At 36.3% G+C, this 16,967-nt stretch overlaps 1 protein-coding gene and 1 non-coding gene across 2 annotated transcripts; one reads left to right on the top strand and one right to left on the bottom strand.

Moving 5' to 3' along the window:
• The first annotated feature begins 2,342 nt into the window (after positions 1-2,342).
• Positions 2,343-2,450, top strand: LOC128286216 (small nucleolar RNA R71). Its single transcript, XR_008276760.1, has one exon. It is a non-coding gene; the product is annotated as a small nucleolar RNA R71 (small nucleolar RNA).
• A 10,828-nt stretch (positions 2,451-13,278) lies between these two features.
• LOC128285405 (uncharacterized) lies at positions 13,279-16,576 on the bottom strand. The gene is made up of 2 exons (XM_053022903.1): positions 16,477-16,576; positions 13,279-13,700 (listed from the first exon to the last, which is right to left on the bottom strand). The coding sequence occupies exons 1-2, from the start codon at positions 16,574-16,576 to the stop codon at positions 13,279-13,281; spliced, it is 522 nt and encodes a 173-aa protein (XP_052878863.1).
• Positions 16,577-16,967: the final 391 nt, after the last annotated feature.

Raw genomic sequence — 16,967 nt, 5'->3', positions numbered from 1 at the left:
GGCTACAACTATTTGGTTGCATGTCATATATCCATCTAAAAAGCAGTAGTTTAATTTTCTATAGTCAATATAGATTCTCCACCTCGTGATAGTTCTCGTCGAGATTAACTCGTTACGTTCATTGTCGACAATCATGTTCCCACCTTTCTTTGGTACATATTATACCAAACTTACCCAAGGACTATCTGATATGGGGTAAATAATTCTCGTATCTAATCATTTAATCACTTCTTTTCGTATTACCTCTTTCATGATAGGGTTAAGTCTCCTTTCTCCATCGATTCTACGTCATTTACCTTCCTCTAAAATAATCTTATGCATATAGAAGGAAGGGCTTATACCTGATATGTTAGCTATGGTATAACCAATTGCCTTTTAAAATTTCTTTAAAACAATAATCACTTGCTCCTCTTGATGTTCTGTATATTCTACTGAAACAATCACGGGAAAAGTAGAACAATTACCTAAATAAAGGTATTTTAAATGGGATGGAAGTACCTTTTAGTTCAAGCTTAGGCGGTTCCTCGATTGAGAAATTAGATTGTGTAAATTCTCGAACTTCCAACTCTGGTGGTTCGAACCATAGTGTTTGAACATAACTCCTTGGATTGGCTTCCATCAAAGCCATGTTTTCATTATCATTTTCATCTTCCAATGGTTTAGACTTTAAAGTGTTCTCCAATGGGTATTTTTCAAAATTTCTCTCTCATATAGAAACTAAGGTTTCTAATTCCCCTATTACTAAACATTCCTCTATCAAATCAGGAAATTTCATGGCCTTCAAAACATTAAATGTTACCTAGTCATCTTGAGCTCTTATTGTGAGTTCTCCTTTTTGCACATCTATCAACGTTTATTCTGTGGCTAGGAAAGGTTTCCAGAGATGATTAGAACTTCCTTATCTGCTTCAAAGTCTAACACAATAAAGACAATAGGAAAAATAAACTAATCCACTCTTACCAACACATCCTCAATCATCCCTTAGGATATGCTAACGAATGATCTGTAAGTTGAAGTGTCATAGTAGTGGGTCTTACTTCACCTAATCCCAATAGTTTTAAAATAGAATTGGGTATCAAGTTGATGCTTGTAAGATTCTCCAATGTACCGGTATCGTGAAGCTTCCAAGGTCTTTTAATTTTGGAGGTAGTTTGTTTTGAAGAACACACTGCACTCTTTCATTAAAGCAATAGTCTGATACTCACTAAGCCTTTTCTTCTTGACAAAATATCCTTCATAAACTTTAGGAATTTGTTCTAAATCTTCTACCAACGGGATGTTGATGTGAAGTTGCTTCAGGACATCTAAGAACTTCTTAAATCGCACTTCTTGTTTCTACTTATGCTGCTAGAGTCTTTGGGGTTATAGAACTTTAGGTTGAAATGGACAACTTTTCTGAAAGGCAAATCTGCAAAAGAATGTGTTAGCTTTTCAAAATTCACTATTTTAGGGTTTACCTCATCAGATTTTTTTAGCATTTGATTTTTTCAGTGTAGGAACTTCAATTGTTGGTTGACTTTCCTCCATTTCAATAGGCTCATTTTCAACCACAACCTCCCTGGTTTCCAAAATCTTACCACATCATAATGCATCTACCTTGTAATGTTCCTTACCCAAACTCCTTAAATTTTATGTATGGCTCAGCAAAGCTTCTTGCGGTTTACTATAAAGCTCAGTAGCTAACTAACCCATCTGGTTCTCATGATTTTTAAGTGTTGCTGTTTGAATTTGGAGTAAAGTGTCATTTTTGGCCATGTATGCCTTCAACATGTCCTCCAAACTATTTGATGACTCAGCTTGAGGTGGTTTGAAGCTTGTTGACTAAACCCTTGGGGTTGATTGGGTCTATGCTACATATGATTGTTAGGTCCATTTCTTTGGTTACTCTAGGAAAATTTTAGATGATTCCACCATGATGGATTGTAAAAGTTAGACTATGGTCCTTGTCCACTTCTATTTTGATACTAATATATTCGAGGTTTGAAGAACAATTCTCAAAAGAATAACCATCCCCACAATACACACAAGAAACAAACATCATATTAACATAGTGATTGAGCTACAAAATTATTCAAACCATTAGTGGTAAATTGTTTTAACATTAAAGAAATAGAAAATACTTAAGCAGAGAGTGAAATCAGCACGTCCACTTCATGCACCCCAGCTACTCGTCTTTCAAAAACTACTCGATTTGATGGCTATTGATAATTGTTGCTAGTAATCTTTTCGATGATCTCGTAAGCCTTGTTATAAGACTTAGACAAAATCACACCATTCGTAAAAACATCTACCATTAATCTTGTATGTGCATTGAGACCACTATAAAATGTCTCCAACTGGGAATCCCATGATGAGAACACTTACAAAGCAATTCCTTGAATCTTTCCTATGCCTTGTTATAAGGACTCGTCATCCAATTGTTGGAAAGTAGTTATCTCATTTCGAAACTTTACGTTCTTTCTCGGTGGAAAAAAAATTTCTGCTAATTCTTGCAATGTAGATATTGAACTTCGTGGCAATGAATTCAGCCATGCTCGTGCTCGATCTCGCAATGAGTGTGAAAACAACTTCAACCTTAATGCATCTTTAGTCACACCAGTTATCTTAAACGAACCACTCACATCCATGAATAATAGAAGGTCAAGATGTGGATCTTTCGTGGGTATACCACTAATGGAGCATTTAAAACATCATTGGTTTCAATTCAAATTTGGGTGCCTCGATAACTGGCATCTTGATTCCTAGATTTAATTCATCGAAGAGTGCCACAGCGTATTGTGCAACAGCCTCGTTTAGACCCTAGACAGAATAGCAATTTTGGGACCACAAATTTAACTCAAAAAAATATTTTAATATTATTATCCAAGCTTATAATATGTGGATTGATATCTGTGAAAGTTTTGTGTGAAAATTTTATTGTTTGTGTGCCCGATTTGATAAAAGGACCTAATCGCGTAAAATGCAAAAGTTGCATTCTATATGTTAAAAGTGTCTATTTGCTATGGATTTGTAATCGTGGGGGTCCTTATGATGCAATTATACCATTGAATTAATGCATGTACATATTTGGTCATGAGTTAGTGGATTTTAAATGGTATTATTCACGTTAAAAAGGTAATTAGTAAAATAAAGGTTAATTGAATAAAACCAAAACCAAAATTAGTTCATTATTTCTTTATCTTTGTCAAAATAAAGAAGAAAGAAAAGACTTCATGGCCATTTAGGTTTTGACACTTTGAAAGTTTAATTCGGGGATGTGTTTTGCTCAGTTTTTGATAATTTCTACGTTTTAGTGATCGTTGCTTAGTAATCTATCCAACCCATGCCTCAATTTTTGAATTTGATTATGATTTTAAGATGTGACATTGTTGATAATGTGAGTTTTATGAAGTTAGATGATACAAAATGAAAGATATATGTTAGATTACTATGTTTTGTATTGGGATTTCTGATAAATTTCATTATTATGGGCTAAATTGTCAAAAGGATATTTTGAGGGACTAAAATGTAAAATAAATGAAATACGTGGGCTTTTATGAGATAAAGGAAAACTTGGCTAGGCATGTGTGAAATGAAATTATGCATATTTTGTAATTTTATGAAGTAGGGACTAAAATGTTAAAATGTGAAAATATAAGGGCTAATTTGTAAAATGCCCTAAATCTGTGTATATGGATTGATTGAATGAATGTGAGATTGAATAAGTCAAATTTGAATGTGTTTAGATCAAGAACCAAAGAAAACATAATTAGATTAGGGAAAGTTGAAAGTCATTGATTAGCTGTTCGTTTCCGTTCATTTCTACACGAGGTAAGTCGATATACAAATAAATGTGTTTGAATTAATTTATTCAAGTTTATATGATATTGAATTGTGATGAATGGTTATAGAAGCTGAATATGTGAAATTGAGAAAGTTTTGATAATGTGATGACGTCCGAAAGCCCCGTACGAACCATAGGTATAGTTAGGATACATATGTCATAACATAGGATTTCGATATGTGATTTCGTGTAAGACCACGTCTGGGATGTTGGAATCGATTTGAGATTTACGTGTAAGACCATGTCTGGGACATCGGCATCGTATTTGATTTCGTGTAAGACCATGTCTGGGACAGTGGCATCGATATTTGATTACATGTAAGACCACGTCTGCGGCGTTGGCATTATACGAGTTTTCGAACTACCTGAGTATCCTTAATGATTCTGAACGTTTCAACAGGCATTCTGAGAAATGGATAACTATGTGATTGTGTATTCGATTCAGGTATGTTTCAAATGTATATCATGATTGAGTATGAAAACTAAGTATATGTGTAAGTCATGATATGTGATATAAGTATGAGAAATTATGCTATTTGTAAAATGAATTGGGAATATATGGTTTGTAATATTATTTGGCTAAGGAATATATGTATTTTATGATAAGTTTATTTGTATATGGCTTACTAAGCTTTTGAAAGCTTAATTTGTGTGTGTTTGCATTGTGTTTTAGATATCAAAGCTACTGGAGGCTCAGGGATTGTCGAGGATTATCACCACACTATCAAATTTATCTTTGGTACCTTTTAAAAGTGTAAAATTTAAGTATGGCATGTATAGTCTAGTTAAATTGAGATATGTTTATGAGTTTATGAATATTTATCCAAGTGATATGGCTTGGTTTTGGTTGTGTTTATGAATGTATTTTGAGTATAATCTATGTTATACAATATTGCCAATATGATGTGTTCTTGGATGGCAAAGAGAATTGAATTTGGTAAGATTATGGCATGAGATTGAATGAAGTAACTTGAGGATATGAAACTTATGTCTTGGTATGACTTCAGCTTATGATTTGGCATGATTTGGTATGGATATAAGCATGAAATTGGTTGTTAATGATATGGCATGAATGGTGTACGTTATGGTTATGTATTAATTGAAATTTGGTATGAAATGTTTTAGTTTTGATCTTGTAGGGAGGACCCAAAATTAGGGTGGCAAGTTGGCCCTGTAAATGGTCTATTTTTTCCCACACGAGCAAGGACACGGGTGTGTGTCACCGCCGTGTTGCTTGAGGGCCACTTTAGAATGAGCCTAGGTAGACCACACGGTTGCACACACGGGCATGTGCCAAGCCGTGTGGCCAAGTCAGTTTCGAGCACTGGTTAGACACACGACATGTGACTGGCTGAAGTGACCCAGGTCAGTAGCCTCCCTAATTTTCACACGGTTTGGCACACGGGCATGTCAGTGGCTGTGTGGATAAGTCAGTATGTATGCCCTTTTTTTCCACGGCCTAAACACACGGGCGTGTCTAATGCCGTGTGAGGCACACGGTCAATTTAGACGGGCGTGTCACCTTTGTAGCTTAGAAAAATTGTTTAGTTTCGAAAAATTTTGTATGTGTTCGGTTTAGTCCCGACCTCTTCCTAATGCATGTTTAAGGTCTCGTTGACCTAAGAAAGGGACTTATTGTTAATATTTAAAGATGATATGATAATGTATGAATGTTGACTACGAAATGATCATATATGTCCGATAATGCCTCTTAACCCTAGTCCAGTGATGGATACGGGTTAGGGGTGCTACATTTGGTTAGTATTAGAGCTACGATTTAGTTGATTTTAGGACTAATGTAGTTATGTGAGTCTAGCTATACATGCCATATATATTAACTATGATAGTGTGATGATTCCCGATTATGAAAATGTGTTTTTATATAGTAAATGGATCTCAAACGAGTCGTAGCTAACGATGTTGAAAGTAATGCACCTACTCCCACTCAAGGGATAGCTCCATCTGACTCTAGACTTGTTACTAGAAGCCACGAGGGAGAGGCTAAGCATGCCTTTAACCAAATGATGAATGATTGGTTCACTCAATATATTAGAACCAATCCGACTGTGCCCCGCTAAATCCTCAACAAGTCTCAGTTGTGCCATAAGCTGTAGATCGATTCGTCTGAATAAGCCTTCTGTTGACAAGGTTAGAAAATATGGGGTCGAAGATTTCCGTGCTACTACTAATGATGATACTGAGAGAGCTGAATTCTGGCTAGAGAATACGATATGAGTGTTTGATGAAATGTCATGTACTCCGGATGAATGCCTTAAATATGCTGTTTCACTTTTGAGAGATACGACATATCATTAGTGGAAGACTTTGATATTAGTGGTTTCGAGAGAACGAGTCACTGGTATTTCTTTCAAGCTGAATTTTGAAAGAATTACATCAGTCTGAGATTCATCGATCAGAAATGTAAAGAGTTTCTTGAGTTAAAATAGGGTCGTATGTTTGTTACAGAATATGAGCGAGAATTTCTGAGATTGTGTTTTGACCGAAGCAATAATGTGTAAAAGGTTTGAAGATGGCTTAAATGAAGATATCCGCTTGTTAGCTGGAACTTTGGAGATAAAAGAGTTTGTTGTGCTTGTTGAATGAGCATGTAAAGCTGAAGAACTCGAGAAAGAGAAAAAGAAAGCCGACTCAGAAACGAGAGATACGAGAAAGAGATTCGTAAGTAAATCATTTAAATCTGTGTCAAAGAAATTTTGAGATGATTATAATCGTTCAAAGGCTAATGTGGGACATTCGAGTAAAGATCGTACTAGAATGCATTCGAGTTTCAAAGGTCCAGCTCCTTCTGCTGCAAGTGTTGGAAATGTCTGATTTGATCGACCCAAGTGTAGAAATTGTGGTAAAAGACATTCGGGAAGTTGTAGATTGAATGACCGAGCTTTCTTTAGATGTGGATCCTTAAATCACTTTATCCGTGAATGTCCTGAGTTTGTAGAGCAAGAGATTGTACAAAATACAAGGTCGAGTGGCAATGCAGCTCGAGGTAGACCGCTTAGAAATATGGGTAATGTGAGTGGCAGCCAAAGGGGAACTAACTTTATGACTGTTAGATCTGAGGCTAGAGCACTTCCTAGAGCCTACGCCATCCGAGCTCATGAGGATGCTTCGTCCCCTGATGTTATAACTGGTACTTTTACACTTTACGATACTTCTATGATTGCATTGATAGATCCCAGATCAATGCATTCTTATATATGCATGAACTTAGTGAGCAGTAAGACTTTGCCTGTATAGACTACTGAATTTGTAATTAGAGTATCAAACCCCTTAGGTTGGTGTGTTTTGGTTGACAAAGTGTGTAAGAATTGTCCGTTGATGATTCGAGATTTATGTTTTTCGGCTGATTTGATGTTATTACCATTCAGCGAATTTGATATAGTTCTGGGTATGGATTGGTTAACTTTGTGCAATGCTATTGTAAACTGAAAACAGAAGAATATTGATTTACGATGTCAGAATGATGAGATTATTCAGATTGAGTCCAATGATCTAAATGGTTTATCGGTAGTGATTTCTTCAATGTAAGCTCAAAAATATGTGAAAAGGGTTGTGAAGCCTACTTTGCTTGTAACACCCCTAACCCGTTTCCATCGCCGGTATGGGGTTACGAGGCATTACTAAATCACAATAAAATTCTGAACATTTTTTTTACACTCAAATAATTCACGTCATATCTATACAAATTATTAACCCAATTTCATAAGCAAAACCAACATTACCGAAGGTTATGTATAAAACCCATATCATTTGCTTACCTATTCAACTAGCATAAATCACTAGTACATATTCGTAAATTTACAAATAACTAATGAACTTATATATCCCTTCACTTATGTATATCAACCACAATAAAAGAACATACACATACATGTAAAATATATAAAAGCACAATTAACATATCATGACCGAATACCAAAGCACACATATCCTTTATCATTAATCCAATCTTCTCATATATATATCTAAGTCCCAATATGTCTAACTTACCAAAACAAACAATGATTCATACATATCATTTATATAGTCCACAAATGAACATTGAATTTACCCCATACATATATCTTGATTTTTACCTAACTAATATAGGATATACCTTAGCTCAAATAACAATCATCATAAGTCTAGGATTTACTTTCGATATAAACTCAAACCAAGACTACATGTACATATATATAATCATAAATATTATAATCACCCTTAGTTCATAAAAATATAAATATATCACCGAATTAATAATCAAATATATTGAGCATTTCATACCAACTTTTATTCAAATGTACATATCAACTTATTTTAAATCATTACCATCATATATAAAACATACTTAATCATCTTAACCAAGATAACATGATAACTATAATTCATTCGATTATATATATAAAGACACCCCAAACACACTCAAATAAAGCTTTATAAAAAGTCACATTTACGATTTAATAAATAATCGAACACATATGAAATACAAATTTATTCCACCATATTAACTAATCCATAATTCGGTTATTAAATATAACCTCAATCGGTCACTCCATTATCATGTCATATGCTGATGTATATATTTTACCCATCACTAGCTGATTATAAAAAAAACACCTCAATTGTTGTCTATAAACCAATTCACAAGTCAATTACACATCTTAAACAAGTTAACATGTTAACCAAATTCACATGTATTTCTGTCCAAACATAACCATAACCGAAGCATACTCATGAATATCCAAATTCATCATCTTTTTCAAGCATATAATACCTACCACAATACCATACATTCAAGACACATAACATTATAACCAAGGTGTACGTAAACCATAAGCAACATAACCAAATCTAAACATAAAAGTTAAGCCACTTTCGCATGGCTTGATTATACATAACCAAAATCCAACATTTCAAAACATAATCCAGCTTATACATGCCATAATTCAAATTCAACCATTAAGTACCGAAACAATGGACGACCCCTGAGCTTGAGCTTGTAATTTGAATCCAAAATCTAGAAAACAGAGTAAACATGTACACACAGAGTAAGCAAATAAAGAATCCAATAATATAATCAATTTATTTTTAAACTAAACCGAATTACATTAACTTTTCATGCTTAATCTCAAATTTATTTATTTCATAATTAATACATTTTCATACACATTCCTTACCTTGGCCGAATACTCACCTAAGCAAATTGACCAAATGTCATTCAGCTTTCAAAGCCATAATGTACATATACTCATATAAACAAGCTTGAAAATCATAATAAAACATTAGGTACATAAACTTTATATTTGGCCGAATATGCATGGTCAAATCTACATATATCAAGTATCAATCTACATATATCAAGTATCAATTCCATAAAATTTATATAGTGTATTCATAAGGCCGAATATTCTTACTAAGTTCACATGAAATTCTCATTTGTATTACACATAATTTGTAACAAGACCAAGTCATATACTTACCTTGTTTCAAGTAACAGCAAGCTAATTCATACTTGGCCATTTAGCTCGATTTACACATTCATTCACAACATATCATTGCCCGATGAACCATTTGGAATTGGATAAGACACTCAGATAATCACACATCGATGCCATGGTCCCAGACAGGGTCTTACTCGTACACATATATCGGAATCACATATCGATGCCATGGTCTTATTCGTACATCACATATCGGAATCCTATGTCATGACATATGTATCCTAACTATTCCTAAGGTTCACACGGGGCTTTCGGACATCATAACTCGGTCGAAACGAATGCCTGAACATGATTACTAAGCTTATACACATTCAAAAATAGCATATATAAAATTCTTATGTTTCATTTCAGCATATATACTTAGCATTTAATTAAAATTAAATAGTCTATTTGCTTATAAACTTACCTCGGACAATGTAAAATGGAACAGGACAGCTAATCGACAACTTTCGTTTTCCCATGATCCAAATTCGATTTCTTTGGTTCTTAATCTAAACATATTCAAATTAAGCTCATTCAAACATATTTTCATTCAATTTAGTCCAAAAGCACATAATGGAAAAATTACTATTTTGCCCTTAACATTTACACTTTTTACAATTTAGTCCTTATTGCACAAAAGACAAAATATACAAAATTTCCCTATACCCATGTTAGGCCGAATCTTACCCATAATTATAAAAGTCCATATATTTCATTTATTTTGCATTTTAGTCCCTCAAATTTTTATTTTTGTAATTTAGTCCTAATTACTCAAAATCATCAAAAACTCCAATACAAAACATGTTAATCTAAAACATATCTTTCGTATTTCATCATCAAACAACAAAAATCACAAACTCTCATTAATGGCATAACTCAAAATATTCACCAAAATAAAAAATTTAAGCATGGGTTTTGTAGTACTCGATGCAACGATCTCAAGAATGTAAAAATTATCAAAAACTGAACTAGCTACATACCTTGATTGAGCTTGACTATGGCCAAACCCTAGTTTCTTTTCTTTTTTCTTTCTTTTTTTTAGTTTCGGTAACGAATAAATAATATGAACATGGCTTTCTTTCTTTTTTTTAAGTTTTATGTTATAACATTTATTTTATTAACTTATGATTTAATTTACTTATTTAACCTTACTAAAATTATAACAAAACCATATAATATATGTCCACTACCATCCATTTAATATGTCAACGGGCTATTTACCACTTAAAGGCTTCCATTTATAAAGCCAATAGCAATTTGGCCCTTTATACATTAAACTACCAATTTTCTTATTTTACGCGATTAAGTCCTTTTATTTAATCGGATACTCAAGCGATAAAATTAAAGCACAAAAATTTCACACATACAAATTCACACATAATAAACACAGAAAATAATTTTTAAATATTTTTTTGACTCAGATGCGTGGTCCCGAAACACCATTCCAATTAGGGTCTAAATCGGGCTGTTACAACTCTCCCCCTTAGGGATTTTCGTCCCCGAAAATCTTATCGATGAATAGGTTAGGATAACGTTCTCTCATTGCATCCTCTGGCTCCAATGTTGTTTCATCAACTCCGTGTTTATGCCACAGTACTTTAACCAATAGAATTTTCTTATTTCGTAACTCTTTAATCTCACAAGCCAGAATGTGAATCGGTTCTTCCTCATATGTCATATCAGACTTAATCTCAATCTCAGACGGACTAATCACATGTGAAGGATTCGATCGATATCTTCGAAGCATTGAAACATGGAATACACTGTAGATCTATTCTAGCTCAGGTGGTAGCAACAGTCTGTAAGCAACAGGCTTGATACGCTCGATAATCTCATACGGCCCAATAAATCTCGGACTTAATTTGCCTTTACGACAGAATCTGAGTACGTTTTTCCACAGTGAGACTTTCAAAAATACTTTATCTCTAACCTGAAATTCTATATCTTTTCATTTCAAGTCTGCATACGATTTCTGACGATCTAAAGATGTTTTTAGATTTTTACGGATCACTTTTACTTTCTGTTCAGTTTCTCTGATCAAATCGAACCCGTGTATCTTATTTTCACTAAACTCAGTCTAATACAACGATGTACGACATTCACGATCGTACAAATCCTCATAAGGTGCCATTTTAATGCTCGATTGAAATCTATTATTGTATGCAAATTCAATTAGAGGCAAGTATCGTTCCTACGTACCATCGAGCTCGAGGATGCAGCATCTCAACATATCCTCAAGTATCTGAATGATTCATTCGGACTGACCATCTGTTTGCGGATGAAAAGTAGTGCTGAAATGTAATTTCGTACCTAAAGCATCCTTCACTTCCCCCTTCTCATCTCCTCGTTTTTCTCCCTGATAACTCCCCAGTCTATTTTCTAAATTTTCTCTTCTGAACACTCCCCTTGGAGTCCATCTTCACGCCACTTCCAACCTTCTAGAAGGCCAAAATTAAGCTCCTGAAAGAAATACTAAGCTAGGATTCGAACCTCAGATCTCCTTGCTATCTACTAACGCCACCTCCCTACACCCTAAGTGGCGTCACTTAGCCACTCCTCCACAAGGCTTTTTGATGTCATTTTCCCCTATCTTTATTTAAAATCCCAACTACTCCCAACCTTGATTCCTTTAATAATTAAATTAAAATTCCTCTACCACAAAACTCAAACCCAGAACTTCTCCAACATACCTTGACACTTCAAATTCCTTAAACCATTAAAGCCAACATGTCATTTGTCATTTTCTTGCTCACTTAAAATTTTTATGAGACCCAAAGCCCATTTCATCTAGGCCCAAAATTCGGAGCGTTACAACTCTACCCCCTAAAAGAAATTTTGTCCTTGAAATTTTACCTGATTCAAATAGTTGAGGATATTGATGTCACATCGCTTCCTCAGGTTACCAAGTAGCCTCCTCAGCTTTGTGATTCCGCCAAAGTACTTTGACGAATGGAATGGACTTCCTTCTTAGTATCTTAACATCACAATCAATTATTTGTATGGGCTCTTCCTCGAAAGTTAGGTCTAGCCTAACCTCAATTTCTTCCATCTCCACGACATGTGAAGGATCCGAGCGATACCGCCTTAGCATGGAAACATGAAACACGTCATGGATCTAGCTTAGGTCAGGAGGTAACTCCAGCTGGTAGGCGACCGGCCCAATCAGCCTTACAACTCGATATGGGCCAATGGACCTTGGGCTTAGCTTACCCTTTCGTCCAAACCTTAACACTTTATTCCACAAGGAGACCTTAAGGATAGCTAAGTCCCCCACTACATACTCTATCTCACGACGCTTAAGGTCAGCATATGATTTCTGTCTATCCGAAGCCTCCTTCAACCGATCCAGAATCAACTTCACCTTATCCTCAGTATCTGCTACTAACTCAGGGCCCAAAACTCTTCGTTCGCCCAACTCCGTCCAACATGTTGGAGTTCGACACCTTCGCCCGTACAGTACCTCATACGAAGCCATCCAAATACTTGATAGCTATTATTGTACGCGAATTCGGCCAACAGCAAATAGTCCTCCCAGCTACCTCAGAACTCAATCACACATCCCCTCAACATATCCTCCAATACTTGGATCACCCTTTTCGACTGTCCATCAGTCTGAGGGTGGAACGTCGTACTGAAGTTCAACCTAGTATCCAACGCCTCATGTAGTTTCTTCCAAAATTGCAGAGTGAAACGTGGGTCCCTATAAGATATTATGGAGACTGACACTTCATGCAATCTTACAATCTCTACCACATACAACCTCACTAGCTTTTGAAATGAGTAATCAGTGCGAACTGGTACAAAATGGGCAGACTTGGTTAATCGATCCACTATAACCCATATCGAGTCTTTCCTAGTCAGCGTCAAGGGTAGCCCACTAACAAAGTCCATAGTGATCCTTTCCTACTTCCAGAGTGGAATATTCACTAGCTGAAGTAACCCTGAAGGCAACTGATGTTCTGCTTTCACTTTTTGTCAAACTAAACATTTGCTTACGAACTCCATAACCTTGCGCTTAAGTCCAGCCCACCAATAAAGCTCACGCAAATTTCGATACATCTTGTTTCCACCAGGATGCATTACGTAGAGACCGCTATGTGCTTCCCGCAGAATGGACTGCCTTAGATTATCGTCCTTTTTTATACACATTCTCGCATGGAAACACAATACTCCTTTACTATTTATCTCAAAGTCCAATGTCTCCCCACTATTTACTTGTTTAAAACGAGCACCCAAAATCTCATCCACTAACTGCTTACTCCTTATCTGCTCAACCCACACCAATTTTACTTGAAGCTCAGCTAACAAGCTACCATCATCCAACAAGCTTAATTGGGCGAGCATAGCCCTCAAGTCCGACTTAACCCTACGACTCAACGCGTCGGCTACCACATTTGCTTTGCCAGGGTGGTATTCAATCGTGCAATCATAATCCTTCAATAATTCCACCCACCTAGTTGCCTAAGGTTGAGCTCCTTTTGGGTAAGGAGGTACTGCAAGCTCTTATGGTCTGAATAAATTATACACTTCTCCCCGTATAAGTAATGCTTCCATATCTTTAGTGGAAAAACCACCGCAGCTAGCTCCAAATCATGGGTTGGGTAATTCAGCTCGTGAGTCTTAAGTTGTCGTGACGCATATGCAACCACCTTTCTTTCTTGCATCAATACACATCCTAAGCCCACGTCACTATAAATAGTAAACTCCTTCCCAGGCACTGGCTGAATCAACACAAGGGCTTCAGTTAAAAATTTCTTAAGTTTTCCAAAATTCTCTTACTGCCTATCAGTCCAAACAAATGGTACCCCCCTCCTTAACAACTTAGTTAACGGTGCAACAATTACTAAAAAGCCTTTAACAAATCGCCTATAGTATCCTGCCAAGCCCAGAAAACTTCAGATTTCTGAAACCAACCTGGGTGTTTTCCATTCTAACACTGCCTCGATTTTTCGGGGATCCACCTTAATCCCTTCAGCTGACACCACATGTCTTACAAAAGTAACCTTCATTAGCCAAAATTCACACTTACTGAATTTGGCATACAGTTGCTTGTCCCTCAAAGTCTGCAACACAATCCTTAAGTGTGCATCACGCTCATCCTCATCCCTTGAGTGCACCAAAATGTCATCTACAAAAACTACCATGAACTGGTCCAAGTAGGGTTGGAAGACCCGATTCATAAGATCCATAAAAGCGGCAGGTGTGTTCGTCAGTTCGAATGGCGTCACCAAGAACTCGTAGTGCCCATAATGAGTTCTGAAAGCTGTCTTATAAACATCTGCCTCATTAACCCTCAATTGGTGATACCCCGAACGCAAGTCAATCTTCAAGAAAACGGAAGCTCCCCTAAACTAATCAAAAAAGTCATCGATTGTTGGCAAACGGTACATGTTTTTAATAGTTAATTTGTTTAACTGCCGGTAGTCGATGCACATTCGCAACGTCTCATCCTTCTTTTCCACGAATAACACCGGTGCTCCCCACGGAGACACACTTCGTCAGATGAATCCTTGATCCAATAATTCCTGAATCTGTGCCTTAAGTTCTACCAATTCCTTTGGTGCCATCCTATAAGGAGTGATGGACACCGGATCCGTACCAGGTAACAATTCGATTCCAAATTCTACTTCCCTGCTAGGTGGTGATCGCGTGATTCATAACAAGTAATAAATATTTATAATGAAGATCAAGCCTAGACTAACTATTTCATGATGAAAAGGCAAGCGCACCTATCGAATAATAGTATAGTAATGGCAAAATCGGGATATCGTACCCAAGGGAACCAAAAGTACTAGTAACAACTATCTTTTTATTATCTAGCCTAAGAATAAAAGGGTTTGTTTTAATTAACTAATTATTTAAACTAAGAACGCACAGTGAAAGGAATTGGGGAATTTCTTTTGGGAAAATCGATTGACTTGAGACAACACCTAAGCAAAAATCCACCTAGACTTTACTTGTTATTCTGGCTCCAAATCAGAGGATTTATTCATTCAACTTGTTCCGTAGAGATCCCTAAGTTATGTTATTATCCCTATTCAAGACTAATAATGTCTAATTCCTAGATTGAATAACGATACTTCTCTTTAATTAACACTCTAGGGTTGCATTAACTTGATCTATGGATCCCCTTATTAGGTTTCACCCTAATCCGGCAAAATCTTGTCACCCTATTTCTAGGCGCGCAATCATCTCCGCTTAATTATGAAAAATGTACTCTTAGACAGGTCTATTCCTCCTTTGCATAAGAGCATGTCTTGAATCAGTATCCTGGGATATCAATACAAGAATTAAGAACACATAATTAAGAACAAGTTAAATATTTATCATACGATTTAGAAAATAATAACAAGATTCGTCTTAGATTTCATTCCCCTTAGGTATTTAGGGGATTTAGTTCATAACTGAATAAGAAAACATATCAGAAGAATAAATAGTAAAAACATAAAGAAAACTCAAAACTCCTGAAGGGAAATTGAGGAGAGATCTTCAGTCTTGATAATGAATCCGACTTCTTAGATAGATCAATCGGCTTCCTTGGGGCAATTCCTTACCCCCTATTCTCTGTCTCTCCTTTTTCTCCTCTTCTAGGGTGTATTTATAGGCTTTGGAATGCCTAGAAGCCCTCAAAAGTGGCCTTTTTCGAATTGGACTTAACTTGGGCTCGGCAGGGACACGTCCATGTGCCACGGCCATGTGAGGTGATTGCCAGGCTGTGTTCGATCCGTTAAATTGCACACGACCGTGTGGGTCAATGTCCAGGCCGTGTAAATCATGAAAGCCTTGGTCGACACCCTCGAAAGACACGGGTGTGTGAACTACCCGTGTGGTAAGGCTTAGGCTTTGTCATCTTCTCGATTTGGTCCGTTTTGTCTCTTCTTGGCTCGTTTTTGGCTCCTTTCGCTCTCCTAAGTATAAGACGTGAAATTAAAGCATTAGGGGCATCAAACTCACTAATTATAATGAGAAATCATCCATAAATGCATTAAACATGGGGTAAAAATATGTATAATTTACGATTTATCAGGTGGCAACCCAGACAGCTCCTCGGGGAAGACATCAAGAAATTCCTTAATTGTTATCAACTCCTTAACAGTAGGGTTTTTAACCTCCATATTACTAATGTAAGACAAATAGGCTTCGTATCCCTTTCGATAAGCCAAATAGGCTCACATCCCTTTCGAACCAACTTCTCCGCCCTTAATGCCGAAATTACATTCGTCAAATAATTCTGGCGTTCACCAATCACCACTACTTCCTTGTTCTCCGCCATTCTTAACACCATTCACTTTGCAGCATAATCTAAGGTGGCTCGGTGCTTCACCAGCCAATCCATACCTAAGATTAAGTCAAACTCACTAAACGACAGCTCTATCAAATTTGTTAAAAAGGTAACCCCTTGAACTACTAAGGGCACCTCCCTAAACAACTTATTCACTCCCACTGACTGACCTAACAAAGTTATCACAGTCATCCCATTCATAGTAATCTCAAACATATCACCCAAAGGTTCAGTCATATTGCATGCAATAAACGAATGCGTCGATCAAATATCAATTAATGCTGTGTAAGGTAACTCATATATAAAGAACATACCCATTATCACATCTGGGGCATCCCTGTCTTCTCAGCGACGAACAACATAAACTAAAGCTGACTGTCTC

The sequence above is a fragment of the Gossypium arboreum genome, chromosome 12 (assembly GCF_025698485.1).
Source record: "Gossypium arboreum isolate Shixiya-1 chromosome 12, ASM2569848v2, whole genome shotgun sequence".
NCBI classification, from domain to species: Eukaryota; Viridiplantae; Streptophyta; class Magnoliopsida; order Malvales; family Malvaceae; genus Gossypium; species Gossypium arboreum.
Note: the sequence above shows the minus strand (reverse complement) of the source record. Positions and strands in the feature narration are given on the sequence as shown.

Coding starts and splice junctions, on each gene's coding strand:
- LOC128285405 (XM_053022903.1), bottom strand. CDS start 16,576: ATGGCGGAGAACAAGGAAGTAGTGGTGATTGGTGAACGCCAGAATTAT. Junction 13,701..16,476: donor GAAGTTGGTTCGAAAGGGAT/GTGAGCCTATTT, acceptor ACCCTGGCAAAG/CAAATGTGGTAGCCGACGCG.